At 44.6% G+C, this 12,696-nt stretch overlaps 1 protein-coding gene across 4 annotated transcripts in view; it reads right to left on the reverse strand.

The window, feature by feature from the left end:
• zeb2b (zinc finger E-box binding homeobox 2b) overlaps window positions 1–12,696 on the reverse strand; it is an 83,117-nt gene that overhangs the window by 13,622 nt on the left and 56,799 nt on the right. For all 4 annotated transcript variants that reach the window (XM_067500773.1, XM_067500772.1, XM_067500774.1 and 1 more), the window contains 2 exons: window positions 7,545–7,796; window positions 1,644–1,712 (listed from right to left, as the gene is read on the reverse strand). In XM_067500773.1, the coding sequence (XP_067356874.1) occupies window positions 1,644–1,712; window positions 7,545–7,796 (321 nt within the window). The remainder of the gene's footprint in view (window positions 1–1,643; window positions 1,713–7,544; window positions 7,797–12,696) is intronic.

Genomic DNA, 12,696 nt, shown 5'->3' on the forward strand with positions numbered 1-12,696 from the left:
TGCTTTGCCATAGCTGAGGAGAATGTATCTTAAGCCAGCCAAAGTGTCGAGGCCACACATTGTGTTTTCTCAAATTATTTCCCAGTCCCTTCTCTTCAGGGAAACTCTTTAGCTGCAGTGTGGAGATAGCTGCCTCCAAAAACACAAACCAGAGTAAAAAGAAATCAGCAGCATTCATTAGTCACGGGGATGGCTGACTTTCAAACACACACACACACACACACACACACACACACACACACACACACACACACACACACACGTTGTAAACACTGTTTACAACGTGAAGAGGTTCTGGGGCCTGTTTGGCTACGTCGAACTGGCAAACAAGTGACGTCTTATCAGACTTCATCCCCCTGTTAATTAGGCTTTTAGACTCGGAGCCAAGGTGAGCTTGACGCAGCCATTTGTTAGGCCGTGATGACTTTGCCGTCCAATTTGCGAAAGGTCAAGGTAGTAGATATTTGGATGTCAAAAATGGCACTGAAATGTCATCGGTGCCAATGGATCACTTTTGATAACCGTGATTGCATAATTTACAGCCTTCTCATTAGATGATTCTTTGCGGCTTCAGAAGACGGCCGACCTATTTGTGAGAAATTCTGTAAAGATTTAAGTGCTTACTTAAGACTGGCTGATGATTAACCGGGGTGCGGCTTGATGCAATCAGTTTCTGGGCGTAGACCTAAAAACCTTCAGGGTAATGACATCTTTTTGTTTCAGTCAATGCAAACTGCTGAGCCTCTCTATCATTCAAGGCAATCAAATAAGGAGTTCACATTTAGTTTTTCGAGTTATTCTGGATGAAAAATCTACAGTTTCTTCCAGTGATGGAGGAAATCACCTGGATCAAAGTGTGCTTTGGCACTTGGCGTGTCTTTAAATGAAATCACATGCGATCTAGTGGCGGGAGCTTTCACAGCGGAGCCACCACAGTATTGTTTCCAAAAGTCCTTTAAGAAGGCAAAATGGAAAACATTCGCTGTGCTTGGACTCTCAGAACAGAGAGAGGGAGAGAAAAATGAAGAGGAGAACACCACAAAGAGCTGAACGTAAGAATAATTAAAGCTGAAGGGAGGGTTTTTGAGTCAGGCCGGCGTGGCCTTCTGTGGGGTGAGTTTGGTTTACCATAGCAGCGTTCGGGGCCAATTGTCAGGGTGACCAGCATGATATCATGGAAGGGAGGGGGGCACATCAGCTCTGGTGGCTTAATGAAAAATGGCAGGTGGGGTTCCACCACGAGCTGCCGACGCGACACTTTGCTAACTGGGGCGGCTGAGAACAGCATGTGTAATCAACAGTTCTAAAAATTAGCTGCATATAAACATACACTAGATTTGGCTTTAATTACAGCTCACAGTTAGTGGATGTAATTGTTTTGTTCTTGTTAGTTTATACAAGTCTTGTCCAACTTGTGGTCACAACCTACAAAGCAGCTACTGTTCGTATTTAAACTCTTGTTTACAAATTGCCGTGATCTTTGCTCGATCATTAGATCCGGATGTAACATATTTAAAGCTGATACTCTGGTGTGCATGTCCACAGTGATGCCTACATGTAACTTCACTCTGTATCAACCGTCCCTAAAAGTCCTAAAGAGACATTCTTGCAGACTGTCACCTGCTTCAAAGCAATGAACTCACCTGTACCGTTTCCAACTCCTTGCAAAGTGGCATCAGGCCCCAAGGCGTCGAAATCATCTTTCATTTCATCTGCGCAGAAACAGAGAAGAAGAAGAAGAAAAGAAGAAAGGGGTGTGGACATGGGTGGGGGAGGAACAGAGAGGGGAGGGTTAGTACCTTGAATTGCCATGCAAACCAACAAACACAGACAATGAGGCCTCTAAGATGATGGTATGGAGAAAGCAATAAAGGCACCGCTGTGCATCGCAGCGCGCCGCGGCTTTGTTCAGCATGCTTAATGAATGCTATCATCTGGGCCAGACAGTGACTTATTTACCTTTAACATGACAACAAGCGGCAGGGGGAGGCGAAAGAAGCTTCAATCGCCAAACACAGCGATTAAATACAACACGGAGAACATCCACCTGAGCAATCACAGAGCTCCAGCCAACACGCAGGCCGAGCTGATTACTCCCTGGCTGTGACGCCGCTGCCGTTCCTCTGCATGCAGGATCACGCTTGTTTTATCGCATGTCATTTTGGTGGATGCTTTTATCCAGAGCCGCTGCGAGCACACACATTTTTTTGATTTCCCACAGCCCCCTGGCAGAGAGCTAGTGCCTTGCTCCTAACTAAAAAGAATACAAGCCCTAACCACAAATTAAGAGTTGTAGTTGCACAAACAGTTCTCAGGGGCCGAGCCGCTCTGGAGGCAGAAATAACCTCATTGGTTAGGGTAAACCTCAGGTAGGTGGAGCCAAAGAATTAATGTCTCCTGGTGAGGTATGCAGAGGCTGAAGCCTGTTAAATCAGACAACAGTTAAAACAGCAGGAAGCTATTATCTCAAAGTCTTCCATACAAGGAGAAGTGACTTCTGAGTAGAAGGAGAAAGTGGCTGTGTGACATATGAAAAATACCTTTCGATTATTGTGGAGAACTGTTAGAACGGTGCCGAGTGTACAGCTGCAACTTGATGGAATAGAACTGGGCTAAATTTGGCTTAAAAGTTACTCTTGGTAACACAAAACTCTCATTTTGACTTCAATGAGAAGCAAGCTCCAACTGCAATCCCAGCAATGCTGCAGGAACAGTGATTATATACGACTTTGAGCTAAAGAAAACATTCACTTTAACCATATTTAGCTCATGTTCAATCTAGCCCAGTGATTTCCTGCTTCTTCTTTTTTTTTAATATATATTAGAAATTCACATTTATGCACTGTAAAAAAAAACAAAAAAAACAATTATGGATACATCAACTAATCGCATCATATTCCTGGCTGCCTGAGCAACTCTGTGTCTGAGAGATGTTTGAACAACTAACCCTGCAGGAGGGGCCAGTGCCAATCAGGATAATGGCACCCAGTGTGTGCAGACGGGCAGATATTGTCCTGGCACAGGTGAGGCGGCGGTAAATAAACAGTGGATTGACAGACTCATAAACTAAACCCTCTTCTGACACATTCATCCCCTGCACGGTCAACAGGAGGACACTGACTGGACAATCAGCTTAAGGAGTCCCTGGTCCCTCCTTCCTGCCTAGTCTGTAAAAATTAAATCAAGGTGCTTCCGAGAACACACACACACACACACACACACACACACATACACAAAGAGAAACAAAAAACCTGCATTGTGTGCCTTACACGCATCTGTTCCTGCTCTGCTGCTCATGCAAGGACATTACAAGAGTTGCATTGTGCAGATTTCTATTTTTTTTTACAGTCCACAGCAGGATCTGATGGATCTGACCATCCCTTGGCTATTAAACCAGGATGAGCGCCTACTTTGTGAAAACTGGCTGAGATACTACAGGAAAGGTGGTGGGTGTATTGTTGATAATAATCTTATCCTGCTTACATTACGCTACACAAAAGCCAGAAACTAAATGATTTTTTATTTTTAGTTAAAAACAATGGACTTAATAGTTGTGGAATGCTTTCTAAGGCTTGCCATTCAGGGTTTTCTTGAAATTAAAGATTTGTCTTCTGCGGTGAAATGATAAATACCCTGTCAATGGCTTCAGACAGACTCTTCTGCAGGGATATGTCCTAGTTTAACTTTCCCCAAGCTAGGACTTTTTTTTTTTCTTCTCCCTCTTCTGTACATTTGATTGCACGTCTGCCAAACAGCATCAAACCACAGGCGCAGTATGAGAAAATAAATGGGTTTTAAACAACATAAATTAAGCTAAGACAAAACAAAACAGATAAAAAAGCTCTGCCACAGATTAAAATATACCCACAAAGTATCAGATAGCATCATGTGTGACCCCCCCCCCCTTGTGTGTATGTGTGGGTTATGTTTTTTTTAAGCTGAACGCAGCTAAAACTCCCTCACAATTTCTGTGTCCTCGTAGGCACCGTGTTTGCTTTGGGTAATCAAATTTGGCTGCATACTTTTGGTCTGACGCAAGGGGATGACCGGTGGGATTTACTGGCCCTCCACTCTCCCCTATTTACCTTGGAAAACTTTTGTTATCTGCGGCCTGAAGGGAGGGACGGCAGCTTCCAGTAGGAGGTAGGCTAATACCACATACACCTCTCTGTGCCGGCCTCTGGCACGCATACACGCAACCATCCGTGCCAGTCCTGAACTGCACTCAAATGGGACAAAGTGTCATTGTGGTGAGTTGGTTGCCTGGTTTTTCTGTTGTTGCTACAGCAGAGACTCCTTCACAATTTGATTCTACAGGAAATGACCAATTTAATGGTTTTATCTCTTTGTAAAAAACATTCACAATATAAAAACATTCCAAGTAAAGTTATAAAAAAAAAAAGAAAGAAAAATGGAGGACTCAATTTCCTCCCGAGTCATTTTTGCCACAAATATGTGCCTATTCTCAGTCAGGCAAAGCATTCGGGATGAAACTGTCCACTCGAGGCTGAAAAAGTGTGTTTTGTCAGCAGTAAATCAGAGAAGACCTGAGGCGGTAAGGTACACACCTCCTTGAAGAGCGATGCTGAGGTCTGAAAGCCGACTCTGGACTCAGGAGGAGTCCAGAATACCTTGGCCAGACTGTGATTCCACCTATTTTCATAGCAGCTCTGATGCTGTTTATTTTGAAAACATTCCTATTTTTATGGCCGGTCACCGCAGTCGCAGGCGCTTTAAAGTTCTGCCCTTGTGCAGTCAGCCTCATTTATCTTGACTCTGCGATGTTTGAGCAGAGCTTTTAACATTTTCACAATCACAGACAGAAGATTTCATTAAAACAGGGTTTAGAAACCTGATGCCAATTGTGATATTTTTAGAGTGAAATTGTCAATAGCAGATATTTTGTCTCATTGCTTCAAATTTGATCATTTTACAGCCAAAGAAAACTGTGTTCTCCTCTGAAATTTCTTGGCAGGGCGCGGAGAATCTCAAACGTTGCACTTATTGAAAAATATGGGGAAACTCCTGGATGCAGTAGGTGTTTAAATGACAAATTAATAACTGCACAAGTTGATAGATGTGCAAAGTAAACAAGAGCCACTGTTGGATCAAAAACAGAAGGCCAGATTTGGCAAATAAAAAAAAGTCACAAAAGAGAATTTTTTTGTTTTTGTTTTGGGGATCCACGATCCAGCGAACGTGAGGAAGCAATTGTGGGATTTCTGCAGCCTGAGACAGCGTCAGTGTTCAGGCAGAAATCCTCCTGATGCCCTAGAGAGGAGTTGGAGAGGGGCAAAGGGAGAGCGCAGGTGATTTATTTGAAAACGTCTGTCAGTGATAATGATGTCATGCTTTCCAGCACATCGTGTCCAGCCTCACTGTGGGATGAAGGAATGTCAAGGACAAAGACAGACACAAGAAACTTTTCCTTCCAACATGCAGCAGCAGCAGTTACGCCTCAGAAAATAATCCAGACCGTGTTGTTCTACAGCAACAGCAAATGACACGAGTCCTTTGGGTGTTTGTGTCTACGATGACAATCGTCCACACCTTTTTTTTCCTTTTATTGCTGCTCTGAAACGTCTGCAGACCCACAGTCAGCTACATTCACTCACACTTCCAAGACCTGTGTAAAAAACTCGAGATATGGGAGTGACAACCAAATCAGTCCGTGTAGGAAGGAGGGAGGGTGCGAACTTATCTCAGACCTAAGTTATGTGCTGAGGTATCACTGTAGACACTTAGGCACCGAGGAAGAAAAAAAAAAAAAAAAAAACACACACACACACAGGCTGGGAAATACAGCACCCGCAAGATTGGGAAAGAGACTCCCAAACGCTCTAATGAACTTGACTTGCTCTCCGAAATATGTCAGACACTTTATCACACAAGAAGCGTATTATCTGGGAATTGCAACATAGTTGAATTACAGACATTATGGCACCACAGGTCTTTATCAAATAAACAATTACCGTATGCAACGACAGCTTGTTTATCCTTTATCTTGATTTATTTACTAAACTGTCTCCCCTCCTCCTCCTCTTCTTCCCCCTGCCTTTAAGGGGACAACATGAAGTGTTATTTAGGTGAAAAAATGTTGACACCCGCTCTGTTTCGTTTTTTTTTTTTTTTTTTTTTTTTTTACTTCATCCCTAATAAATGTGCAATTTTCCCCCGTATTAAAATTTAAGACGGGCGAATGTTCCCCCGTTTTTCGCCACTGTGCACAGCTAGTTCATTAGCAGAAATGAATAGCGAGGCCCAGCTCATTTAAATAGGCTGTCTTACATGACTTCTCGCCATACTCTGTTCCTGTCACATGCTTCCAAGAATCATTGACTCTTATTATACATGTAAATGGCTATCATAAAAATAAAAATTTCATTTAAGATTGTTAATGACTTTTTGCAGCAGTCTGGCTTCCTTTAATGATTATACCCTGCCCTCTAATTAAAAGTATTTATCTTTCAAGCATCCATGACTGGCGCCCCTGCGAGCAGAGTTGCTCAACAAAAGACAATCACTCAGTCAGGTTTAGGACGGGATCACCTGCCTGGGATTAAGCAGCTTGTTAAGGAGGAGGTATATCACAGCCTAGCTGAATAAAAACTGATGCACTTGGAGTAAAAGTAACCTCTCATGTCTTGCATCTCCTGCCCTGAAACATTGAATCAACCTCATTCCTGGTGCTTCTCATTTTCTGCAGCTCAAAATTGTTTTTTTTTTAATTTTTTTTTTTGTGTGTGCGAGGTTATATATTACTGTAAATATTTTTCGTTGTTTGGCTCAGAGAGGGACTTTTCTCTAAGCGTGAACCAAATGGTCTCCGTCGCCGCACAGAGAAACTGTTTATCATGTCTGTCTGCTGAAGGAGCATCATCGGGGCTTCACCGTCAGACCTGGCTCAAGCTTTGTTTGCAGAACGCCTTGTGTGGTTTGTTTAAGCCTGCTCGGGCACCAGATGGGTGGGGTTTACGGCATAAGATGAAACCACGAGTGGCAGGATGTGCACACATTCGCTTTTAAGGACCAGAAAGTCAGCTTAGTGTTTGTGAGTGACAGCTCACCTGAACCCCTCACATCTGGTAAAGCAGAAAGAACAGAAGCTAGAAGTGGTTTTTATGTGTTCTTAGAGCAGAATACTGAATAACAAGGTTATTTGGGACACATGAGCGCTTTTCTTTTATAAAACCGCAAATTCTTGAGTCACCCTTTAGTTTTTTCACTTTCTAAGAGTGTGGACCATGCTTCTCAGATAGAATATCTCACTTTGTGACAAATCTCTCCATATGTTTCCTTTGTAATTTACAGATTACAGATTACAGATTTGGTTTTACAAACATTTCTTGGAGGCAAAAATGCTTTTGGAACTTCAGTGGGAAGAGCCGCAACTCCTTCAGTCAACAAGACTTGCACTGAAGCCCAGCAGTAAACCCACATTTAATTGAGAAAGCATCAGTTTGCCTCAATTTATAGATATGAAATCTGTTCTCCATTAACTTCTCCTGCCGACTCCATCTCTGCATCTGGTTTGAGACACTCACCAGTACCATCGACCGACGCGCTCAGCATGTCGTTGTCGGGCCAGATGTGCTCCACGCCGCTGTCCCGCATCTCGTCGTCGTCCTCCTCCTTGGTCAGCAGGCTGTGGCTCTCGCCGTGTGGCGAGGTTTCCGGGTTGATGAGGCTAGCCGGGCTGCCCGCGCCGTTGATCAGAGGGTCTTCTTCGGACACCGGCAGCTTGTCCTCCTCCTCGGTCTCGGAGCCCGTCTCGACCACATTCTCATAGTTGAGGGCTGTGACAGAAGGAGAAAGGAATGAAGGACAGGTCTGTTAAGCACAGGAGACTTTAGAGACATTATATATAGATATATATATATATTTAATGCTGTGAACAGTCGGTATTCTCTTAAACAATTTGCAAAATTAGCTGATAGTGAGGGAATATGCATTTGTATTCCCAGCTAAAAAAATGTAACCCCACATCACCACTCAGTCCAGGGCGTAGGGTTTTCTTTTATGGGTTACACCCCAATTACAGCATCTGAGACTGGAATCTGTGACTGAACCACAGCGGTGGGCAGACAGCTGTCGAGGAGACACAAGCCAAAATAGCCACTAATTTTCAGTCCTGCTCACATGCCTCGGATGCCAACGAGCTGCACCTTTCAGGATGTCTCAGCTCCACTGCATACCCATCCTGTTTCAGATGCTCCCCATAGCACATACAACATTACAAATGACACTGCTGTGCACACAAAAGGCTTAACCTATAGTCATTTAGATTATTCATCTTGTGTACTCCCTTGAATGTGTTCGCATCCGCATTGCCACAGAACCACAAACATAAATATAATTGCTTCCCTACATATGAAAATATAAAGCCATGCCAGGGCCTGGAAGACACACATTCAGGGAGGTAGGGACACACAGACACACACACCCTCACCCACACAAACTCCTTAGCAGCATCAGCAGGACCCGCCCGGTTCCACAACACTCAAGTCCCAGACATACGCCTGCTTTTCTTAAAATAGACGGCCTGTAAATAAGGGCTGTGAACTCAATCAAAGGTGGCTCGCGTGCAAATTAGTCACCGCCATCGGCAGGTTCTCAGCACACGCTCGCCGCGGCATAAATCGTGGCAAAAAAAGGACGTCGAAAGCCTTTCTGGAGGAGTGCAAGGCCGGGCGAGCCAGCCAGCAACATGGCATCACATGGGGGACACACCTCACTAACTGGCAGCTTGTGCAAGAATGTTCTGCTGGAAGAGCCAATCGTGGGAGGGAGTTTCAGCCACCGTAGAGAAGAGGTGGAGGCTGGTTTTTAATGTGCTTGCATTAAATTTATGTTTCTGAGCAATAAAAAAAGCGACAGTGAGCCAATAAGTCAGCAGAGTCTGGGGTAAAAATCAACAGATTTATATCTAATAGCTTATCATGTTTTAATACTTGACATAAATAGTGTAAAAATATGCTAAACGCTTCACATTGTGAGTCTGTAAGGTATCAACAAGCCTAATTAAGGCTACATTTGTGTCAGAACATTAGTGACAGAGGCTTGAAAGTGTCCCTGGACCTTCCCAGAATCAAGAGCACCAACAAGATGAAGTTTGTGCATGACATTTCTGAGGACATTATACATATCAAAAGATAAGCCTCCCAACACCTCCTCCCGACACGTCTCCCTATGATTGACTGGTCTGCACTTGCCTTCAACGAACAACTGCACAACAGGTGCAAATTAAAATGAAAACAGGGCTTTCAAACGTGGGAGCGGAGGCAAGGGAGGGGGGAGAAGGGTGTCAAGCAGGCAGGCAGGCAGGCAGGCAGGCAAGAGGGTGGAGGAGGAGGAGGAGGGGATGGGGTGGGAGTACGGTGACCTGCCTCGAATACCAATCGACGGAGGAAACAAAACCTTTTCAAGAGGTGTGATCACAAGGGTTTAGGCAAGTTCAGACTCAGTAATGCTCCTTAGAGATGACAAAAAAAGGCAACAGAGTTTGGAGACCCAGGAATGGAGAAGGGATTCCTGGGTGGTCTACCTTGGTCCAATTCATATTGTGCCTTTTAATGAAAAGTTATTTTCTGAAAGACAAACGTCTTCCTTTTTAACTCGGAACATCTAGATGATTCAATCTCTAAAGAGTTCATCAAACCGTCTTAAAAAACACCAAAACGATCATTTTGGAATTCACCTCCCTGTGCCCCATCACCCCTGAGGTTTTGAACTTTTCTTAGCAATGTCCCATCAGCTTTGTGTCCCCCCCCCACCCCAACTTGGAGGAAGGAGGGGGGGCAGCAGCAGCAGCAGCACAGGGCTGGTAGAACAAAAGGCCAAGAGGCTTGGGAAGCTATCAACCCGTAGCTGTGAACCTGATCTCTGGATGTAGATTCAATGACGCCGGAGCAGGGGCCAGCTGAATGAAATTATCTAAGGCTGGAAAGGTTTTAAAGGGCCTATTCTTCCCCAATAAAAGGAGCGAGGGAGCTTCTTTTTGTTTAGCAACACATCCACCGCAGCAATGTACACCGCTCTGACTCCAATACTCCCACATAGGGAATGAGGAGCTGCAGCACTGTGGACTTTCTCCAACCAAGTTTTTCAGGGTCTGACAGAGAATTTAGGAGTTCAGCACAAAACCTGAAGAAGTGCAGCTTGTTTCTGTCTCCCGCTGTTTTTTTCTCATCCCTCGTGATGTCTTGTCCCCAAGTTTCTGAACAATTTTAGGCACGGGGGCGTTGAACTGTCTCCGAGAGCTATGGTAGACGCAGTCTTCTTCGAATGTCAGCTGTCTCCTCCGCATTCAACATATACCTCCAAGAAGGCAAAAATGACAGCGGGGTGCTCGTCAAGTCAAACGCGTAGTATTAACGTCAAGAAAGCCGCCATTGTTTAGGTGCCACCGCTGACAAGAGCCTCTCCCTCTCCGAGCACGAAGCATCTACTGGTATTGTGTCACGCAACAAAGTAATTCTAACCTACTAATATTTCGCAGCCAGTTAGTTTGTCTCCCCTCCCCGAACCTCGCTCTTAATCAGCCTTTTGTGTTGCTGAGGAGAGAGAAAGACAAAGAAGAGATAATGTTTACTTCTCAAATGCCTCTCCTCTTCTCTCCTTTTCTTACCTTAAGTGTCATTCTCGACAAAAGCAATTACGCCTGACATTTTACAAACTGTTGCTACCTGTTTCATCTTGCTCTGCTCTTCCTTCTTTCACTTTCTGTAAAGGTAAATAAAAGGAGCCTTTATGACTTGAGTCTTGCAGATAATTAAAATGACACATGTAACAGCGCAATTCTTGTTTAATATCAGGTTTTAAACTATCTGACATAACCCTTTCACAGGCCTGGCATTATTCTGTCTTTCACCAAACAAGCGCAGAGAGGAGAGGAATATTGTATATTGATTAGCATGGCTGGAGGCGTCAGCAGTGACAGCCTGAGAGAGAACCAGAGAGCAAAGGGAGCAAGTCTTATTAGAATCTAATCATTTCTTTGATGAAGATAAATAAAAGAAAGAAAAAACAATGGCACAGGCAATACTTCAGCTGTGACAGTTGTATTCTGCAGATAGAGAGAATTAATTTAGCGCCGTGGCAACAAACTCCAAATCTAAAGCAACTGTATTTACAAAGTGTCAGGGCTCGACAGTAAATGAGAGCCTCCGGGGATCAAAAAGCACCTTAAATGCTGGGAATCATAATTGACTCCTGCACAAAAATTGAAAAAAGCCTTTTGACAGTTTTTGGACTGCATTCATAGACGCCCAGAGTCACTCGGAAAGTAGGAATACGCTGACCCCGTGCGACTGTTCGTCCAAACACTTTCACGAATGCGCTCGACACACGTATGGACTTTCTTTTAAGTTGAGAGAACGTGACACTAAATCTTCCCGCTGGAAACTGTTTTTGTCCAATACCCGACATATATTTGAGCAAACACGGTGGATCGAATTTGGTCATTGGTTGAATTCAACATGTATTTAACTTTAAAAACTGTCCACATGGCAGCAGTGAAAGCCAAATTCAGAGGTGCTGCACCTGCCCTCTTCTGAGGTACATCGCTTTGCAGCACAAACAGGTATAAACGCATTTATTTAACGGCGCCACTGTAGTCGTCCAGAGAACACGCAGCGCTGAGAGCGCTTCCTGCTCGAGTCTCCAAGCCACAGAGAGCAAGAGCTCTATCTATTCGGTGGGCCAACGGCAGAGGTGAACGCTGCGGGGGGGGAGAATGACTAACACCCACGTTCGCGCTCTCTCGCGCTAACCCCGGCTGACTTTTTAGTCCAGTGTCGAGGCTTAGCTCCAGGTGACACGCTCGGCCTCCTACGCCGATAATGAGCCAAGACATTCTCCCTATTGGACGATAACTGCTCGCGCTCGCTCCCTGTCTCATGAATGTGAGCCAAGCGGATCACCTGGATGGCTGCGAGCGAGATGGGGAAGCAGGGGCGCTCTGTTAGTCAGGCTGTGTGTGTTTGTGTGTGTGCGTGTGTAGGAGGGCATTAAGGTGGAAGCGAGGTCGCTGCCTTGTGGCTACGGCCAGCGGTAGCGGATTCTCAGAATGACCTTTTGTCTGCCATTGTTCCTTTCTGCAACAGTTTAAGCATTTCCCCGGGTAAGCGAGTCTTATTCCTGTCTGATGGAAACCTTGCACCTCAAGCACATTTTTACATTAACAACTGATTATTCCACACAGTTTTGATCGATTTTTGGTTTTTCTTAATCCTTTTTAAATGTTCTTTGTGTATTTCTTGTATTTACCTGCCAGAAAAAAAGGCTTGCAGTGAGCTTGAAGTAACTGTTTAACCACGCTGGACAACTTTTACGTGTTTTCTGTGTCTAAAATGATGTTTCCACAGGTCGAGTTTTCCCTTCGAACAGGGCACTACTGCAGTCGATTCATACCCAAGTCACGCCAGACAAAAGAATAGCATACATGTTTGGATATTTGCTGCTATCTTGTCTCGGTATAATGGGGCGGTCGAGCACAGGGGGCAAATGAGGGCCAAGTCGGTGAAAGGACGGAGGCAGAGGCCAAACAAAAGCTCTGAAAAGAGACAGAGAGAGTGAGGGGTGAGGGCCGGGGAGCGCAGGGGGCGACTTGGGAGAGACGATGAATGGTGAAAACTCAGTGAAGTGTAAACGCAACCTGGGATTGTGTGTGTGTGTATCTGTCTGGGCAGTGTGTGT

This window comes from Channa argus, chromosome 4 (genome assembly GCF_033026475.1).
Source record: "Channa argus isolate prfri chromosome 4, Channa argus male v1.0, whole genome shotgun sequence".
Lineage (NCBI taxonomy): Eukaryota > Metazoa > Chordata > Actinopteri > Anabantiformes > Channidae > Channa > Channa argus.